Here is a 21,450-nt window from a genome sequence, read left to right on the forward strand (position 1 = left end):
ATTTGAAAATCAGCATAGGAGGCAACTTGTTTCCATTGGCACAACAAGCTGAAACAACTACATAATGGCTCTTTTCATGTCCACTTGTCTTCAGTTACAGTTTTCACCCCCTTCTTATCAGCAGTTCTGTTACTTGGGACATCAGATTGAAGGGGGACTTTATCCATATTTGTAATCTATCCCAACTCAAACTGATGTATCTTCTGACACTGAATGACAAAACGATGAAATTCAAGGACCTTCTGCTCATAGCTTTCAGGCATCTTTTGGGCAAGTCTGGTGAGTGTCCACATGCTTAGTCCATTCTGTTTCATGAACCTGATGCACCAATTGTGTCCTCCTTTGAAATCCATAACTTCTTTTTCATCAGCAATTCTTCTTGCCTCATGCTGAACCATCTTTATGGACACAGCAATTCCAATTGCCCTTTGCTCTTAAATCCATATCTTCAGTTCCCTCTCTAAATCAGGCCGTTTTGCTGAACTGCCTCTCATGGCCTTCTTCTGCCGTGGCGTTTTCAGTACTAGGGTTCTTCTTCCCATAGCCAGTCTTGGATTGATTTCTCAGTTGGAGGAGGACCAAACTTACGTCCAGCAGCATGATTTCCATTCACTTTTGCAAATTGGATCACTTTTAACTTGAACTCAGCACTGTGCAAAAATCTTTTCTGAGCCATTTCTGGGCAGAATGTGGCCAAATGTAACCTACTGTAATATACCAGTAACAAGTGCTAAACAATGAGCACAAAGACAAGCATGAAAAAGCGGGAAATGCAAGTAAAAAAATCTACAACCCCTGTATAAGATGCACCGTTTTTAGACTCCAAATTTTTTGAAAAAGGGTGTGTCTTATACATGGGGAAATATGGTAGATTAAAATGACAGGAATCTATTTAAAGTGATTCACATAAATACCAATAGTCCCAAAAGATAAAATTATGTTAAAAAGTGCATAATAAACAGGAGAAGAAAAGAAAACCAGGAAGAGAAAATAAAGCATGGATCCAGGAGCAGCTGCAAATCCACCAATTTGATCTTTTATTTCTCTATTAATTTAACAAACATTTGTGGGAAAGTCACTAAGTGCCATATACTGTGCTAGGTGCTGTAGGTACGAAGTGAAATAAAAATACTAAGGACCTTAGAGTCTAAAGGGTAGTGAATGAGGCCCTCCACAATCACAGTGCAATGAAAACTGTTCTACGGAAGAGGCAGATATGGGAAAAATGGGGGAGCACAGCAGAGGGCTACGTATATCATTGAGAAGTCAGGGCTTCTTTCCTGAGAATGCAACTTCTGAGCTGTGTATTGAGAAACAAGTAGGAGTTCTTTAGTCCAAAGTGTGTAGTGAGCACGGAATGGAGATAGGTATAGTATGATTTTCTAAGTAAACTGCAAGTAGTTCCATGTGATTCAAGTCAGTGGTGCTTTAGAACAGTGGTCTCCAACCTTTTTTAGGCCACGGACCAGTTTAATGTCAGAAAATATTTCCATGGACTGGCCTTTAGGGTGGGACAGATAAATGTATCACGTGACCGAGACAAGCATCAAGAGTGAGTCTTAGACGGATGTAACAGAGGGAATCTGGTCATTTTTTTTTAAAAATAAAACATCGTTCAGACTTAAATATAAATAAAATGGAAATAATTTAAGTTATTTATTCTTTCTCTGAGGACCGGTACCAAATGGCCCATGGTCCGCGGCCCAGGGGTTTGGGGACCACTGCTTTAGAAAACATAAAAGTAAACATGCTACTTTTCCTGGGGGAACATCTGCCTTTATGGTGACAGTAGCAGTGAGGAAAGACTTAGTAGCAAAGACTTATTTGACTGACATAAAAAAATTGAACTTCTAACTGAAATTTGAGAACTAGATAAGAAGATCTCCTGGAGATATTGTATCGCCTTTACTAAATTCACACCAGACAAGCTCACTGCATTTACCTCTAGAGCAACCCTGAAAAACAGGAATCGAATGTGAGTCTCATATGTGACTGAAAATTTTCTAGGAGCTGCATTTTTTAAAAGGAAAAAGAAATAGATGAAATTAACTTTAATAATATATTTTTCCCAACATGTCTAAGAAAATATATTTTCAACATATAATCAATATTGAGTTGGTTCACATTTTATTTTGTACAAAGTCTTTGAAATTCAGTGTGTACTTTACACTTAGAGCATATCTAATCTTGGACTCACTATATTTCAAGTGCTCATGAGCCACATATGGCTGGTAACTATTGTATTGAAAAGTGGAGGTACTGAACTTGACATTAATGGCTTAAGAATCTCTACAGACCTGCACCAAGCTATCAGGAAAGGTGTCCTTTAGCAAATACAAATCTATGCCGAGGCATCATTATTCATTAATATAAAGGAAAATCCCAACCAGATCATCTACAGCAGGAGATGATTTCAATGTAATTTTTACCAAACTGTAGAATGTTTTCTTGTTTGCTTTTACAACCTAATACTAATAATCTGGGAACACAAACCTTTACACAGAATAATGAACCCCATTACTAAGGTCTAACTCAGAGTAAAATGCAAAGTTGTTCTGCATTCTCACTCTACCTGCCTGGTTGGTTAACACTTTGCTATTCTATTACCTCTCGGACTGATTACATGTTCTAGTTCAGTACAGATTAAATCTCAGTCCACCACTGAAATCCTCAATAGGTATCAATCAACAAGAATGTCTTTCAGCCAATGTTGCCTTGGAATAGGGACAGGCCATCACAACACAGTTAAAACAGACATCTTAGAACGGGTCAGTTATTCCCTCACCTAATTCCATAGGTGTAAACGCTCTAGTAGAGAGAAAAAAAATCACTGGACATGGTGGCAGCATGCTTGGGTTCAAGTCCTCACTCTTTATTTTTCTAGCATGGTGGCCTTAGCAAATGAATTAATCACTCTGAGCCTCAATTTCCTCATTTATAAACAAAGAATAAGAATAAGGACTCAAAATGACTGGTGTTGGTAGTACATGCCACAGATGCATAAGAACATGTCTTGTGAGCTAAAAAGAGTTATGCAAACATTTGGTGGAACTAGTATTATTTTGCACAACCATGTAGATTCTTCACCCTTGAAATTCCTCTTACCTACGCTCTAAGTACCACTTCTCTTCACTCTGTCCTTCTCTCTTGTTACTGTTTCCTTTATTTTCATACAATCCCAATGAGTCCTATCCATTCCCTGACATAAATTCTCATTTTTTTAGCCATCCTCAACCCATACACAGCTCTTTGAAACAGACAATTTGTGTGAACATATTCATCTACATCAGTGGTAGTCAACCTGGTCCGTACCGCCCACTAGTGGGCATTCCAGCTTTCATGGTGGGCGGTAGCAGAGCAACCAAAGTATAAATAAAAAAGATAGATTTAACTATAGTAAGCTGTTTTATAAAGATTGATTCTGCCAAACTTAGCAAAAATCCAACATAAAGTACTTGGTAAGTAATTATTATTATATGTTTGAACTTGCTGTAACTCTGCTTTATAAATTTTATAAAGTAAAGTTACTTCCCTACTTTATAAATCACCATGACTGTGGAACCGGTGAGCGGTTAGAAAATTTTACTACTAACAGAGATACAGAAGTGGGTGGTAGGTATAAAAAGGTTGACTACCCCTGGTCAACATCCTTGACCTTCACTCCAAACATTCACTCTTCCTCCTCTCATGAAGTAAAGCCTGGTTTAACCACAGTGCTTTCATTTTCCGTATGGCCCTCCCAAATCACAGGGCTTGAACAAAACCCCTTGCACATGAAATACAATATTCTTAATTTTTACTACCTAAGTGGTGTATCTTAACAGTATTCTTAGTAGCAAAAGTACAGGAACAGATTAGTTCACACCTTTTTGTTAAAGCAAATCAAATAATTTCCCATTGGTGTAGCTCATCAATATCTTTGCTTCAGCAAGGGAAACAGATGACTGTTCACACAAAAATTTTGGCATTTGATTATATACTCATCAACTTAAATGTTAATATTTTACAGAAAGCAAATGAGTTCTTTTACTAGATATTTCTCCCTGGTGAAGAGAACAATGTGCATTTCAGTAACTTATAAATCATATGTAAAGAGAGTTACTTTGATTCATTGTTTCATTTTTGGGAAATAGTTTGTTTCTTTCAATACACCTTTGCCCAACATTAATCAAGTGTGGGGTTTGAATTTTTGACACACAAAGTGCACATTAATTAAAATAAAAACAAACCGAGTCCTTCTGCTACTCTGAAGTAAAGAATACATTTCAATTTTGAAAGCTTGTTATGATCACAAGGAGAAGGGGAGAAGAACTGTCAGGAAAAACTGAGTTAACTTGAAATAGGTAAAAAGAAAATCACTAAATGTCTGGCAAGTAAGTGCACCTTTGCAGACAATTTCTACCTTTTATTGTCTTTGAGTTATTTTGTAAGTCTGTGAGTTGTATGTAAAACTAATATACTGTAAATGATTCCTGTTCAGAGAAAATAAAGTGAATTGTGTCTGGTGGAACATGATTGATGACTACCTGGTGAGTAGAATGGTATATCTTTTTCTAAATGAACATCACCATTCCTTGATTCCTATGTATGCATGGTTCCTTGAAATCTTCTTTGAACTAGTTTTAATATTTTACTAGTTTCCTCATTAATTAATAAAATATTAAAATCTTCTATAACATTTATTTTTTATTTGTATGAATTATAATTTAACCTTTTTTTTTAAAAAAAGTTATCTTTTACAAATTGGTAGTTACAGAATAGTCCCAAGAATGTAAAGTACAGCACGGGGAATATAGTCAATAATAATGTAATAAGTATGTATACTGCCAGGTGGGTACTGGAAATATCAGGGGGAACCACTCTGTAAAGTATATGATTGTCTCTAACCACTATGCTACATCTGAAACTAATACAAAATAATATTGAATGTAAACTGTAAATGAAAAATTTAAAAAAAATTAAAAGGTATCTTTTAAAGGTAAAGACTACATTGACTAAGAAAGATAAGTTCTTAGAGACCCAAGAAATCTAAGTATTGTTATAGCTTTTGAATAAAAGTCAGAGGTGTGACTTGTCCCTCAATATACTTTGCATTTAATCATCTCAACAACTCTGAGAGAGGGGTACTATAATTATTCTCATTTTATAAGTGATAAGAGGAAACCAAAATAGGGAAAGTAAGCAAGAAGAAAAAAACAGAATTGAAAACTTAAACCAGGGGTGCCCACACTATGGCCTGCGGGCCGCATGCAGCCCCCTGAGGCCATTTATCTGGCCCCTGCTGCACTTCTGGAAGGGGCACCTCTTTCATTGGTGGTCAGTGAGAGGAGCACAGTGCGTCCTGTGCTCCTGGAGTACTGTATGTAGCAGCGCCGCAAAGCACAGCATGGCTCACGTACAGTACTACTTCCGGTGACGCAGGATGCACGCGCCATGGCTCCAGAAGTGCATCATATTACTTGTTACAGCTAGCAGTGACAAATATGGAACCGGACATTGACCATCTCATTAGCCAAAAGCAGGCCCATAGTTCCCATTGAAATACTGGTTAGATTGTTGATTTAAATTTACTTATTCTTTATTTTAAATATTGTATTTGTTCCCGTTTTGTTTTTTTACTTTAAAATAAGATATGTGCAGTGTGCATAGGGATTTGATCATAGCTTTTTTTTTATAGTCTGGCCCTCCAAAGGTCTGAGGGACAGAAAACTGGCCCCCTGTGTAAAAAGTTTGGGGACCCCTGACTTAAGCATTCAGGTTTGGGAATCCACATGATGAGCGTTCTCACAACAGTGCTATACAAGGTGTTCTTGCTGAAAGAAGACAGTATAAAACATTCTTAGTTAATATTTAAACCAGGCTCTCTCAACCACAGCATGACTGACATTTGGGGTTGAATAACTCCTTGTTGTCAGATGCTGTCCCGGGTATAGAAAGATGTTTAGCAGCACCCCTAACTTCTGCCTACTAGATGCTGGCGGCAACCATCCCCTCACTATAACAACAAAAACAGCTGCAAACATTGTCAAGTTTGGAGGCAAATTTATTCCTAGATGAGAATCACTAATCTACACTAATCTCTAATGTAAATTAACAAAACAAAATCTTTAACATTTTAAATAAATATTGCGAAGTAGAGAGAAAATACTTTAATACCTATGAAAAGAGTGGAATAAATCAACAAGTTGATTTACTGGTATAAGGTGTATTTCAGTGTGATTACCTTATAGCTGATCGTATCTCCTCAGCAGGCAGCGTGTGGTTTTTCAAAGGATCTGTAACCACAAACCAAAATGACACCCGCTGGGTTACATTGCAAAGTAGAACATGGGAAATTCTGCAGAACATTAGAAGGAAAAAAAAAACACAGTTTAGAAAAATAAAAATTTCATCAGACATTTACTCTGCTATTATTACCATTTTAAGAGATGCTTTTCCCATCCAGCCACCCCGTCAGACCCTCAAAGAGCTGAATTTCCCAGCAATCACAAGAGAAACATGAAGCGGGGCTTTGGAATACCCCTCACCCCCAGTGCATCCAAAGTCCGAAAACCATCAAAGTTGTTTCTCGTGAGCACGACACGTGTCCAGCCACACAAGAGCACCCTGACCCCCGGGCAGAGAGGACCGTGCTGAAGGCTCTGAGCCAATGCCAGATGAGAGAAAGGAGGTTCGAGGGACCACTCTGGTTTGAGAGCCCACACACCAAGCAAAGCAGGTGTGTGCCTTCACACCCATACGGAGAGAGCAAGTGATCCTTTGCCTAGTGCCCAGTCCTGGGCATCAGCTCCCGATGCAACAGCATCAGAGGGGAACACTGCCGCCACCCTCCCTGAGCCTTCCCTGTCTGCCGCCCACCCTGATGCAAGGACACGCCCAGCCCAGGCGGCACAGTCACAGCCTCAGCGGAAAACTGGGAGCCTGAGGTCATCCTCGTGTCCTGTTGGTCGAGGCCCTGCCACTACCACAGCCTGAGACTCAATGACACAGTTCTTTCAGCCTAGTGAGCCTGCTGTTCCCCTGCATGAGTCAAGGACACGGCCAGGTCCCCTCCTAACACCTCAGCTGGCAGCTGTGCCAGCCCCAGGCCCCCTCTCCTTAGGTGGCAGCAGCAACATACGGAAACACTACCAGGATCCACCCTGGGCCTTCCTCCCACAGGCCCACCCTGCCTTTTCTCAGAACACACTTATCAGGAAGGCATCTCTCTTCCATTTGTCCAGTTGGTATACTTAAAAGTTTGTTCCTATTTTAATTTTTTTAAGATTTTATTTATTCATTTTAGAAGGGGGGGAGAGAAGAGGGGAGGAGCAGGAAGCATCAACTCCCATATATGCCTTGACCAGGCAAGCCCAGAGTTCTGAACTGGCGACCCTCAGCATTCCAGGTCGAGGCTTTATCCACTGCGCCACCACAGGTCAGGTAAAGGTTTATTCTTATTTTAAATAATAATGTAGGCATTGTTCTTGTCATAGAGATTGTCATAGTATTTCTTTCCAAGGTCTTTCCAAGGTCCATCTATTAGGATTTCTTCTCCACCACAGTTTCGGCAACATGGAACTGTTCACATTTGGGGCCGGATGACCCTTTGCTGTTGGTTGTGTGCTGTCCTGCTGTCCTCTGCATGGCAGGGTTTTAGCAGAATGCCTGGTCTCTAATATCTAGGTGCCAGCAAGGAATATACCCACATTGTGAGAATCAAGTCATTGCCAAGTATTCCACGGGGTGGCGGTGGAGGCTTGGGAGAGGGGTGTGTGTGTGTGTGTGTGTGTGTGTGTGTGTGTGTGTGTGTGTAATCACACTGGTGGAGAACCACCGAGACAGTGACCTCTACTGGCAGAAACAGTCAAGCTTGATTTCCCAAAATGACATTTTTGAAACAGATACCAAAGTATCAGACATTAAAAAAAAATAAAATGATGTGTGCTTGGCAAAAACATTTCCGCCAATTTTATAGAATGCCAAAGGTGAAGGAGTTAGGGCTGGGTGAAAAAGATGAAGGCCTTAAGGAGAAAAAAGAACAAAGCTTCAAGCACAGACAAGAGCATGGTGGTTACCACAGGGAAAGGGGGTGGGGGAGGGAGAAGACAGTAGACTCTACTGAGTAGAGGGACAAGTGGTGATGGATGGAGACCGGACTTGGGTGGGGAACACACCGTACAATATACAGATGATGTGTCATAGAATTGTACGCCAGAAAACTGTACCGTTTTATTAACCAGTGTCACCGCAGTAAATTCAATTTTAAAAAATAAAGATAAAATATAAACACTGAGACCTGGCCCCCAGAAAGGTGGGTTGGTTAGAGTGTTGTTCCATATGCAAAGGTCTCAGGCTTAATCCCAGGTCAGGGCACATACAGGAACAGATACTTGTTTCTCTCTCTCTCTCTCATTCTTTCTCTCTCCCTCCCTTCCTCCCTCCCTCCCTTCTTACCTCCCTCCCTATCTCCCTCCTTCTGTCTTCCCCCACCCCCTTCCTCTCTCTCTAAAAACCAATAATCCATAACTAAGTTTTAAAAAATAAAAGGCTGTAAAAAATTAGCAAAGTGCTGTGGCATCTGAATAATTTATACTGTTGCCTCATTAATAGTCAGCCAGTGTAAAGTTTTTCTTTTGTAAATGAGCTACTCATTTAAGCTCTTCAGGTTGGCAAAAATTAAACAGTTCAATAAAAGCAAATGCTGGCAAAGAGGTGAGAATTGCAATCCCAGGCAGAGCTGTGGGTGTCAGTGGGTGCAGAGTTCTGCAAGTTTTCCTAGAACAGAATGCAGACACCAGCACCTCTCTTATAGAGTAAGACAGAGAGGGGGAGAGAGAGAGAGAGAGAGAGAGAGGGAAAGAGAAAGAGAGAGAGATCAGTGGGGTTGTTCTCTGCTGCGCTGTTTGTCACTGCTGAGCACTGGAACAGCCCCTATGTCCAGCAGTAGGGGAATGGATCAAGTAATGCAGTATGTGCTATCCAGCCAGTTCTAGTTCACAGAGTCAAGGAAGAAAGAGCCCAGGGTTGTCCAACTACTGAGCCAGGTAATTCGTGCCGGCTGGATGTGCTGTGCATTGCAGGATGTTTGGCAGCAACCCTGGCCTCTATCAAGTACTTGTCATTAGGCCACCTCATGTAGTGACAATCAAAAATCTCTGCCAGCACTGCAGATACCCCTGAAGGACAGAAACCATCCCCAGTGAGAAGGTACTGAATAAAACTACACAGTTCTATAAAAGGAGCAATCTCAAAATTACTCTATTAGATGAAAAACGTAGGAGTGGTATGTTCTGTGGTAGAACATCTATTTGCATAAATTAAACAAATACAAAGTAAATCTGCTGGCATAAGAGAGGAGGCCAAGAGCCAGGTAGGTGGTCACTAGAACACTCTGCCTATGTTTTCTTTCCACCTAAAGCTCTTTAAATGCTGCTCAAACAGAATTTTGTGGTACTTTTTTAAGAGAGTCAAGGAAAGATGCCGTAAACAAAGCAAAGTCCCTTCTCCCATGGAGCTTGTTGTCTAAAGGGATAGAAACAGAAGATAACTGAGTAAATAAATGTGTGCACTGCTGCTGGGAGAAGTGCTGTAGAGGACATAAAATACAAGGAGAATGAATGCATGCACTCCACCAACACAACAGGGGTCCCAGATACTTCCCTCTGTCCCCTCACCTTGGAACTGCACATCCCTAACTATGAATTCAAATTGCTTCATTGTGTTCAATGTTTCCATTGGGATGCAAGTCAATGGGCTTAGAGAGTTGCTTCTAACAGATACAGGTTGAAAAGGGAAAATTGGAGGATGCCACATGATCCAAAACATCAAGTTCAACATCTCCAGATGTGATGTGAACATGGTGCACCCATAACACCAGATGTGGAGAAGGCTACTTCACCGCTGTGATTCTCTTCTCCAAAAAGTGTTATACTCCGATAAATCAGGGGATATCCTCAGACAATACCAAATTGTAATGTCTCGTGCCAAGAGCATTGATCCAGCATTAATTCATGAGTTCTGAGGAATGCATTGGTTAGGTAAGGTGATAACTTTAGGGGAAGCAGTGAGCAAACAGTGAAGCAGCGTTTCTCCAACTCAGCACTTTGACAACTGGGGGGTAGTCCTTGTGTTGGGGGCTGCCCTGGGCCTAGTAGGAAGTTTTGATCATCTCTGGTGTCTACCCAGTACATTACATTACCACCTCTCTTTCACTATAGCCCCTTACCCAGCTCAGTTTTAAAACCAATAACGTTCTCATATTTCCACATGTTCTAGGATGAGGATGGGGCACACAGTCATCCCAGGTTGTGACCCATTGTTACACAGGAACTCTCTGTATCTGTACAACTCTTTTTTAAAGTCTAAAATTATTTCAATGTAAAACATATGCAGATATAATTTAATATAGAGATATAATTTAGCAAAGGCCAAAGAGTAATTTAAAAAGTCTGGATACTGTATAATAAACTATAGATATGACACAAAAGAAAGCAATTGATAAATTAATAACAGTTCTCATTGTCATCATTGATAACTACCTAAAAGATACACACTTACTTAGGAGTAAAAAAGTTACATAAAAATATGCAATATTACTATCCATCAGCATAAAGGTGGTCTGAATACTTGCATAAAAATTATTTTTTAATTTTCTGTTGTGGGCCCTAGCTGGTTGGCTCAGTGGTAGAGTACTGGTCCAGCGTGTGGAAGTGCCAGGTTCAACTCCCGGTCAGGGCATACAGGAGAACTGCCCATCTGCTTCTCCACCCTTCCCCCTCTTCTTTCTCTCTATCTCTTCCTTCCCCTCCCGCAGCCAAGGCTCCATTGGAGCAAAGTGGGCCCTGAAGCTGAGGATGGCTCCCTGGCCTCCACCTCAGGCCCTAGTATGGCTCCAGTTACAACGCCCCAGATGGGCAGAGCATTGCCCCCGGGTGGGCACGCCGAGTGGAACCCAGTCAGGCACATGTGGGAATCTGTCTCTCTGCCTTCCCGCTTCTCACTTCAGAAACATACAAAAAAAATTCTGTTGAGTATTCAACTGTATGAACAAATTGTATGCCTTTTTCCATGTTCTTTCATCCAAATACAACCACACTGAACCTTTGAGATTTGCACAAATTGAAAAAGTTAATCAACCAACAAGCACCATTGAGTTAAATATGTCTTTTAAAGTGTGTTTTGATGGAATAAATAACTGAAATACCTAAATCTTAAAAGTTCTTATGATAGGGAAAATGCTTGTAACTGTGTACGGTGACAAATGTTAACTAAACTTATTGTGGTGACATTCCCAATATAAACAAATAATTGAATCATTATGTTGCACACCAGAAACTAATATAATCATGTATGTCAACTATACCTCCAGTCAACAGACTGAAATGCCATTAGCACAGATAAAAAGAAAATATACATTAACAGACGATAAATATAGGGGGTTCTGCTGGAATTCTTAAAACCTACTTTCATAATCATTTCTACCAGTCGTTTTTACCAAGAAATTATTTCAGTGCATACACAGTGGCTGCTTTGATCAAGTCACTGGAATGGTAAAAGGGTCCTGCCTTTCCTCAAGTGTGAGGAGCCCTGGTCTGAAGGGGATTCTCTAAGAATTGGCTCCACTGCCACCTCCTCAATGGCGCCAGATAGGGCCAACTGCGTCCAAGGGTGGTAAAAATGGGGCTCTTGTTTCTGGAAATCAAAAGGCCTAATAGGAGCTGGCTGCTGTCTTAGAAGCACAAGACTGCTAATCCCCTTTCCATGGACACAACAGCACGTTGTTCCTTATTCCGATCATACGACTTTTCCTTGAAGACTAGGCAGAGGAGGAACCATCCATGCCCTAAACCATTTAACTCTGAAAGAGAATGCCATGCCTCAATTAGACTCCCACCTCGCTTGCTAAAAATGAGAAAATATCTTAAAAGCTAATATTTGAGTAAATTAGATAAATTGGGAAATAGACTGAAGTTGAAACTTAGATTACGTCTTCCATAGAAATGACTTACAACATTTTAAAATCTCCGTGAAATTATTTTAATAAATCTGGAAGAAACCTTACTGTAAAATATTGGGAATATCTTTCAATCATTTGAATGAGGTGGCTGTCTTCAATGGAAGTCCCAAGAATAATTTCAAGTAACATGACATAATGAAACCAGAACTTTCTATCATTTAAATTTTTTGATCCCTCTTCCATAAGAGTCCAAAAATATCTAGAAAACCAGTTGATATCAAGATTTCTAAGTGATGATTCCAGAAGAATCAATTGAGTCCATCTTCCTATAACTTCTACCAGGGCCAGCCTCTTGGGTCTGGGTCTTATGCTGTGTGGAAAATAGTTTTATCCATCATAAAATCTCAGGGCTCACCCCATCATACACTTCCAGTTCTTAATTTCCTTCTATCGCTCCACCCACAAAAGTGTGGTCAATAGGCTGGCCTCCGCAGACCACAATGAAGAAAGAGGTCCATGTTTCTCACACCATCGCCTTTGGGTGCTCTGTCAGCTCTACTTTCCCCTCTCTTTGATGGCATTTTGGAGCAGTTGGGGTAGGTTTCTTGTCACTTATGGCTACCAAAAAGTTCAGAGCAGCCCTGGCCAGGTAGTTCAGATGGTTAGAATGTCATCCTGCCATGCTGAGGTTGTGGGCTCGGGCCCTGGTCAGAGCACATACAAGAAAAATCAACCAATGACGGCATGAAGAAGTGGAACAACATTGATGTTTCCCTTCCTCTCTCTTTGTCTCAGTGTCTGTGTCTCTTCCTTTCTCTCTAAAAATCAATGAATAAAATATTGTTTTAAAGCTCAGGGCTGTCTGATCAAAACTCACATCACACTGTGTCCCTGCCCCCCTCTTCTGCTTTTTCTTTATATTCACATCCCATGTATTATATTGTGGGTTTGAGGAAGACCAATAAATAGTGATCCTTTTTGCTAGCTTCTGAAGTATTATAAAATTAAGATGAAAGAATGAAGCAGATAGGAGACCAAAATATAAAATAGTGGTTGGAGGATATTACTTTAATCAGCAAACTTCCTTCCTAATTAAAAAAAAATCCTGAAATGAGATCAATTCCTTTACAGTGCCCCATACAGAACTGAACTGAAGCAGGTATGGCCACACACTGGAGTGGTATGTAAAACACTGAACACCTTATGATGTGCACCTAACGATCTAAATCAGTGGTAGTCAACCTGATCCCTACCGCCCACTAGTGGACATTCCAGCTTTCATGGTGGGTGGTAGTGGAGCAACCAAAGTATAAATAAAAAGATAGATTTAACTATAGTAAGTTGTTTTATAAAGATTTATTCTGCCAAACTTAGCAAAAATCCGACATAAAGTACTTGGTAAGTAATTATTATTCTATGCTTTAACTTGCTGTAACTCTGCTTTATAAATTTTATAAAGTAAAGTGACTTCCCTATTTTATAAATCACCATTACTGTGGAACCAGTGGGTGGTTAGAACATTTTATTATTAACAGATACAAAAGTGGGCAGTAGGTATAAAAAGGTTGACTACCCCTGGTCTAAATGGTCCTCAGCTGTAAGCAGCACACACAGCCTTCCAGGTGCATGTGCCTGCCCATGCAGGGCCAGATTCTGTACTTAGTAGAGGGAGCAACATAGAAAAATTGCTGCAGTCTGAGGGCAGGACAGTTCTGAAAGAGAAGGGACCTCGTGCCCAATTTCTCCTTCCAGTTACTAATCAAATCAGTCATTTTACTTCTCAAGGGGAAAAGTGAGGAAGGAGGAGAAACCAGCAGTGTTCTTTCTCCTAATTACAGATAAAAGTGGTAGGAAGCATTACAAGTAGAGAAAATTCTTCTGGAAGAATAAATAAAAATGTAAAACTATTAAAAATTGTATTAAAGTTTTTAAGAAAACAAACAAGGTGCTATGATAGATATCACCAGTGGGACAAACCTACACATATTTAAGTTACTTTTAAAATGAGTGCCCTGGACTTATTTGTCCCCCTCCCTCCAAATTCACATTTTAAAGCCCTAATCCCAATTATTACTATATTTTGAAATAGAGCCTATCAGAGGTAATTATGGCTAAATTAAGTCATACAGTAGAGCCCTAATAATATAGGATTGGTGTCCTTGGTCAGAGAGCTTGATTGGTCAGGGCACATACAATAACAGATCTATGTCTCTCTCTCTCTCTCTCTCTCTCTCTGTCTCTCTTCCTCTCTCTCTAAAATTAATATATTTTAATTGAATGTTTATTTTATTAATTTTTAGAAAGAAAGGAAGGGAGAGACAGACAGACCCTGTATGTGCCCTGATCAGGGAGCGATCCAGCACCCTCTGTGCTTCAGGGTGATGTTCTAACCAACCAAGCTATCTGGCCAGGGCAAAATCAATACATTTTTTAAAAAGAGTTTAAAAAAGAAGAAGCCACACCAGACAACTCACTCTTTCCCCCTCCATTTCAAGGTGCTCATGTGAAGAATAGGTCGCATGAGCACCTTCATCTTGAACTTCCCAGATTCCAAAATTATGAAGGATAAACTTTTGTTGTTTGAGCCACCTAGTCCGTGGTATTAACCTGAGCCAACTAATACAATGAGAATAGAGTTCTTATCTACCCTATCCACTTATCAGCAAGGGAAATATGTATACAATAGAAATTCAGAAAGCTTATGACATGACTACAATGTGTTAATATTTATCTTCATAGTGCTCATTGACGAAGAGCATCATTAAAACATGACATTTACTGCAAGCTGAGTGAGATTATAAAAGTTTGTTTTTAATGTTAAACCAAAGTGTACATCCCTTTAAATTAGATTAATAAATTATTTTCAAGGTCAAGTTTTAAATTATCACACTATTTCAAATAATACTGCAAGTTATCAACCAAGATTTTTCACTTTTTACTTACTCTGTTGTTTCTCTATTGGGAACTTTTCTCATGGAGAAAGCCACCATTGCTTTGAAGAGATATTCTTCATTTGTATCCCAGGCATACTGAAGGAGAAGTAAAACAGAAAATGTAAAGTGAAGTAAGAGGAGGAGAGACAGTGAGACAGACTCCCGCATACACCCTGACCGGGACCCACCCTGCAAGCCCCATCTGGGACTGATGCTCATCAATCGAGCTATCCTTTGCCTCAGTGCCAGTTCAAACCAATTGAGCCACTGAGCCACTGGCTGTGGGATGGGCAGAGGCAGACAAGGGGAAGAGTGAGGGGAGAGAGGGGGAAAGAGGGGGAGAGGGGGAGAGGGATGGGAGAGGAATGGGAAAATGATGGAAGGGGGAGAGGGAGGAGGGAGAAGCAGATGGTCACTTCTCTTGTGTGCCCTGACTGGGGATTGATCCCAGGACATCCATATACCAGCCTGTTGCTCTAATCACTGAGCCAACCCACCAGGGCCACGCTGGTTCTAATTGTAGCCATATTGGTATCTCTCTCTCTCTGTCTCTCCACTCTCAACTTTCTTATATACTAAAGACTGGAGACTATGATAAATCATGTCACCATAATGTTCAGGATAGTGTTTCTTGGACATTCTATCATTCCAAGTGTGGTATATTTCACACTGCATTGTCTTTTTCAGAATCTGCAGTATTAGTAGCTGGTCAATAAATAGGACATTTGGAGATCTCATCTGGATTAGTACAGTCAGTTTCCTTTCTCCTTTGTCCTCTTCCTCAGAACCTGATTCCTCCTCTCAGCTTCCTTTTCTTTATTAACATCAGTACCATTTCTCTTTTTAGTTTCTTAGCTGGACACTTGAGTGTATGTGCCTGTTATGGACTGAATTGTCCCCCCCCCCAAATTATATGTTGAAGTCCTATCCCAGTACCTCAGGATGTAATAATATTTGGAGATCATGTCTTTATGCAGGTGATTAGGTTAAAATGAGATCCATAGGGTGGACCCTAATCCAATATGACTGGTACTTATAAGAAAAGGAAATTTGGATACAGACACACACTGTGGGGAGACATGTGAAAACACAGGAAGAAGACCACCATCCACAAAGCCAAGGAGAAGACTGGAACGCAAGCTTTCCTCATGGGACTCTGAAGGAACCAACCCAATGACACTTTGTCATAGATATGTAGCCTCTAGAACTGAGAAAAAATAAACAGGTTTTGTTTAAGTGCCCCAGTCTGTGGTATTTGTTATAGCAGCTCTAGTAAACTAATGTGGTGACCTCACAATACAGGTGAATAATCAAATATTACTGGAGAAAGTCACAAAACAGGGTTTGTCAGTTTAACTCTAAATTCACGATGACCTAGCCCCGTGATGGCAAACCTATGACACGCATGTCAGCACTGACACGCGTAGCCATTTTCGATGACACGCGGCCGCATACCAGAGAAGTATGGAGCCGCATGCTGAGAAGGATGTTTTGTCCTTGGCTCCTGCATGGCCAGGTGCAGTAGCCGAGGATAAAACATTTGCTGTAGTATAGACACTCTGTGCCGGAGGTCTGTAGGCCAAAACAACAAGTCTAGTTGGGGATCTTTGACCTCACGTCCAGCTGCCAGAGCAAGGAGCAGCAGAATGCCGTGGGGGACACATCTCTGGGGGCCCTGTGATCGCCAATACCAGCAACCACATAACCACAGCAGTCATCATCCAATCTACTCTACTGTTCTGGGGTGTCGTGGATTTCTAATTGACCATCATTACTGAGATATGTGAGGGGGAGGCTGGGAGAGGCGAGGGCCTGTGCTATGGATGCCTTTCCCGCCATTAGAAATAGCGGCAGCCATCTTAATTTACATAAGATGCAACTTGCAGAATTTCAAGACAGCCTCTGGGCTCAGGTGTTTGTCAACTTAGGTCAAAGCTTGAGAATCTGGAAAGGTGCTGCTTGGAGAATCAAGAGGAGTGCCACTATGAACAGGAAATTTGGAGTGCCTGGAACCGATTACCAGACACTTTTAGCACCTTGAAAAATATAGCAATGGCTTTACTCACAAGTTTTCCCTCTATGTACTTTTGTGAGACCTTATTCTCAATGTTAAATAATATCAAAACCAACAAAAGAAACAGATTAACAGATGAAGTTAGTAGTGCTTGCTTGGGCTTGAAGTGTACAAAATACCAACCTTCAATTGAAGATTTAGCCAATGAAATTCAGCAACAAAAAAGTCACTAATAGGCAGGTTAGTTAAAGAATTCCCCCTCCCCCTCACTTATCTTAGTTCACGGCACCTCACACAAGTTAAATAATATCAAGACCAACAAAAGAAACCAACTGACAGATGAACAAAGAAGTCACTAAGCAGGTAAGTTAAATAATTAGGTTTTGGTTTATTAAATGTAGTTATATATTACAATTATACATTTTTGTTATTTAAACTATAAATATCGCAAAATTATGGGTTTTTTCTTGAAGTGACACACCACCCAAGTTATGCTGGGTTTTTTGGTGAATTTTGACACACCAAGCTCAAAAGATTGCCCATCACTGACCTAGTCTCAAATTGCTTGGGAATCTCTTAGGTTTCTCCATCAGTTTTCTCTCTCTCATGGCTCACAATGGCTATTCGGAGCCCCTTTCAGGCCTTCCAAATCCCAGAGTTTTCCCTCACATCTCACTCTCACTAGACGCTCTTGTTTCATAACTTATAGATACACCTCAAGTCATCAATTTAAACTCCCCCATCCTCCCGTCACCAAATACAAAACTTCCTGCATAGGCACACATCCTTCGCTGAAGGGTCAAATGAGACATTTCTCCTCCTGTCAATGGCTCACCTCTTGTGGGAGCACTTCCTTTCTGCCCTTCTCAGGATTTTAACAACATCAGTTTCCCCGCTCCTGTTGTCCAATGCTGACTTGAGCCAGTCCACTGACTTTCAACCATACTCAAATCTTTCCCATTACAACAACAGCAAAACCAAATCACTTTACTTAACCCTCCGTCTTCTGCCTCCTTCTGTCTCTGGCTCTTCACAGCCAAAACTCTCAAAGGAGTTGTGCATACTTCTGTCATTATACATTCACTGCCCACTTCTTCTTAACCCCCTTCATTATCTGCCTTCAGTTCCATCACTTTACAGAAAAGCTCTCTTAAAGTTACCAGTGACCTCTACATTGCTTAACATGATGAGCATTCTTCAGCATCATTTTGTTTGACCTCTCAGCAGCATCTGCCGCTCTTGAAATCTCCCTTTCTCCTGAAGCACTCTCTTCCCTATTGTGATACAAGAGTTTTCTGCTTTTCCTCCTACTCCCTTTGCAGGTTCCCCCTCTTTTACAAGAGCTTCTAGTTTTAGAGAAACTTCAAAGCTCTCTTCTACACCCTCTCCTCTTGACACTGTGTACTTTCGCCCTCAGTACTGCCATTTACTCCAGCCTTCCATTTTACCATAGAGCAAATGACTCAGGAGTATATAACTGAAGCCAGCTCTGTCCTTGCCTATTTGTCAATAACAGCTCCAACACAAGTCCAAAATTAAAGCCTGTTCTTGTCTGATCTGCACCTGGTTACCTGACTCATAAATAGAGTTGCATAATTAGAAACAAAGGCTTCATCCTTGACCCCTCCTTCTCTCTTCCTTGTCATTCCATCCCTGTGGCTCTCGAATCCCTTAACTACTCTCTCGCCCTCTGCGCGCTGTATTATAAATGGACATTGCCCTTCATCTACACTATTCCAATCACCTCCTAACCGGTGCCTCCTTCCTACTCTAGGCCACTTCAATGTCTTTCACACTGTGGTTAAACTGTCTTCCAGACACTAATTCTACCATGACATCTGTTCTGTAAAACTCCCACTTGCTTTAAAGATAACATTAACTCCCTAACACGTCCACATATTCTTTGTTATGACTCATCCTTTCTTTCTAAGCTCATCACGTGTCACACTCCTCCTCCTTGCTCCAGTTCCAGACACCTCAGTCTTTCTTCCACCCTTCACTTTCAGCAAGTTCCTTCATGTAATAAGCCTTTGCACAGGCTGTTCCCTCTGTTCTTTTTTCTTTTATTCCTTAGTTCACTTCTACTCATGCTTCAGACCTCACAGACCCCTTATATTTCTCTGTTCCTGTAACACTTGTCCAGATTGCACATTTGTATTTGGTTCACTGAATATTTAATGGACAACCAATTCTCCCACTACTATAAGCCCCACAAGGGCAGGAACTAGGCTGATTTTAGCTTCTCTTCAGTCCCAGAATCCAGCATGGTTCCTGCTCTCAAAGCATCCTGAGATAATCAACCATATAAACTGATAGAGAGAATGGATTCTGAAGCCAGCCTGTCTAGGTTCAAATCTTACCTCTGCTACTTGCTGACTTGAGATCTTGAGCATGTTACTTAATTTCTTGTATCTGTCATCCATCTGATGAGAAAGAATACCTGCCTGTACCACCTTCCTCAAAGGGTTGTTATGAGGACTAAATGAGCTGATGTAAGCAAAGTGCTTAGAAGGGGCGCAGCTAGGAAGTAAACGAGGTTCTCAATAAATGTTGGTTCCTGTAGTGACTATTACTCACTGAGCGATAATATCAAACTCTGGTACATTGCCTCCGAACAGAATAACTCTATTTCTTTACTATTCTAGCCTGAGGCATGTTACTGTCACTTGCGATTGGGGGAAATTTTCAGAGACCATACTGGAAAACTGAAACTAAAATTACAAATTACCATTTTATTAATTTGGCAATGTTTCCTGTTTCCAAAACTACATAAGCTCCATGAGTATTTTTTAAATTTCAATTTCATAAGCATATACTTCATGTTGTTATTTTGATATTTAAGAAGAATTAAACTTCTCAGTAGAATTTGAAATTTTTTGTGCTATGAAAGATCTTATGTGGGTGTTACATGACCTCTTTTCAATGAGAACACAATCTTTTTTTGATGACAATAAAACTGAGGCTAACAAAATTCAAATGGCCACGATAGTGAGGCACAGAGCCCAACCCAGACCTAACTGCCTGACTCGGGCCCCTTTCCTCCAGTATGCTGGGTTAAAATGTCCAAGGGTGTAAATTTCTTTTTGTAATACAAAACTTCACGTTTTCTAACATACGCTGTAGATTAATATTTTAGGCAAAATCATTTTGTTAGCAATTTCTATTTTACTATGTATATTTTACCTTAATAAAAGATCATAGTTGAGGTCCTTAGAAGCAATTTATACACCTTTAAGATAACTACCCAGAGAGGCTCATTATTAGCACAGTATCATTAGCAAACAAAATTACAAATGAACATGTAGGTTTTCCACTTACTGCTTTCTCTCCCAGAGCTGTTCTGATACTAAGTCTCACTTTAAAAGCATTTTCTGCATCTGCCAAAAAGAAAAAAGAGCAGTATATGATAATATCTGCCAAAACAGAGCCTAATAATCCCAATATTTGATGCAAATCAACTCAAGAAAACACAGAACTGCAATGAAAGTGCCCCCACAAGTCTGGGAAGTTTAACTGCAATCACCTTAGACGGTTTAATTTTTTTTAAACATATAAAATGTACATCGGCTCAACTTTCAAGCCACAACACGTCTATAGATTTAGAAAAATAAAGAGGTCTTTCAGTCAAAGACTTGTCAAACATTAGAACACTATTAATCTATTTTTAAGTTTCAAGGCTACATACCTGGTTGACAGAGTTCAGCATGAATAGTAGTCACGAGGAAAAAGAACAGCCACAACATTCTTTCAGAGAGGAAACAGAAGGCAAACCAAGGGAAAAATAATCCACCTTCCACTTAAAGCTGCTTTAGCCATTCTGTGACCCAGATTAGAATATCAGAGAAACAAGCAAGCCACCAGCTAGAAGGTTTAATGATTAACTCCCATCACTTGGGTTAATACTTTGATAAAAAGCAGCCCATCTCCTGTCAGTTATTTACGAAAACCTGTTTGGAAAACAGATTAGCTGCCCTTTGCAAACTCTACCTTGAAAGAATGTTTCCTCTGCTGACTCAAAGTCAGAATTCTCCCCGCCCCTTCGTTGTCTGGTTCAGTGCAGGGTGGAAAGAATTTAGTCCTCTCTGGAGGTTTTCCTGGGCATGAACTTTCCGTCTTTTCAGGCCTCAAGTATCTGGCTGACAGATAAACTACCTCAGTTTGGGAAGCTAAAATCACTCCCTTCTATCTCGGGTGAACAAAGGCCTTGTGAAAATGGCCTTACCTGATTCACACTTCAGCAGGTAAACATCCTAGCAGAGCTCCCAATTCAAAGGGGATGATTTTGGTCAACTCTAAGGTGTGGCAGTTGTATAAAATCAAAGCTGATGATACAGAGCAGTGCTGTCCAATGGAATGTTCTGTGATGATGGAAATATTCTACAGCTGCACTATGCAATATGATAGCCAGGAGTCATGGGTGGCTGTTGAGCACCTGCAATGGGCTAGTGCTGCTAGGAACTGGAAGCTCTGGTTCATTTACATAGCCACATGTGGCCAGTGAGTACACTTGGCAGGGAATCTCTAGAGGAGAGCAGTCATTAAGAACTACCCACCCACCATGAAGG

At 40.5% G+C, this 21,450-nt stretch overlaps 1 protein-coding gene across 1 annotated transcript in view; it reads right to left on the bottom strand.

Moving 5' to 3' along the window:
• CLTRN (collectrin, amino acid transport regulator) overlaps positions 1 to 20,761 on the bottom strand; it is a 31,355-nt gene extending 10,594 nt beyond the window's left edge. Inside the window, exons 1-4 of the mRNA XM_066356246.1 lie at positions 20,571 to 20,761; positions 20,204 to 20,262; positions 14,882 to 14,967; positions 6,224 to 6,337 (exon numbers count right to left, since the gene is read on the bottom strand). Coding sequence (XP_066212343.1) covers positions 6,224 to 6,337; positions 14,882 to 14,967; positions 20,204 to 20,262; positions 20,571 to 20,628 — 317 coding nt within the window. The 5' untranslated portion in view covers positions 20,629 to 20,761. The remainder of the gene's footprint in view (positions 1 to 6,223; positions 6,338 to 14,881; positions 14,968 to 20,203; positions 20,263 to 20,570) is intronic.
• Between the last annotated feature and the right edge of the window lie 689 nt (positions 20,762 to 21,450).

Source organism: Saccopteryx leptura, chromosome X, assembly GCF_036850995.1.
Source record: "Saccopteryx leptura isolate mSacLep1 chromosome X, mSacLep1_pri_phased_curated, whole genome shotgun sequence".
NCBI classification, from domain to species: Eukaryota; Metazoa; Chordata; class Mammalia; order Chiroptera; family Emballonuridae; genus Saccopteryx; species Saccopteryx leptura.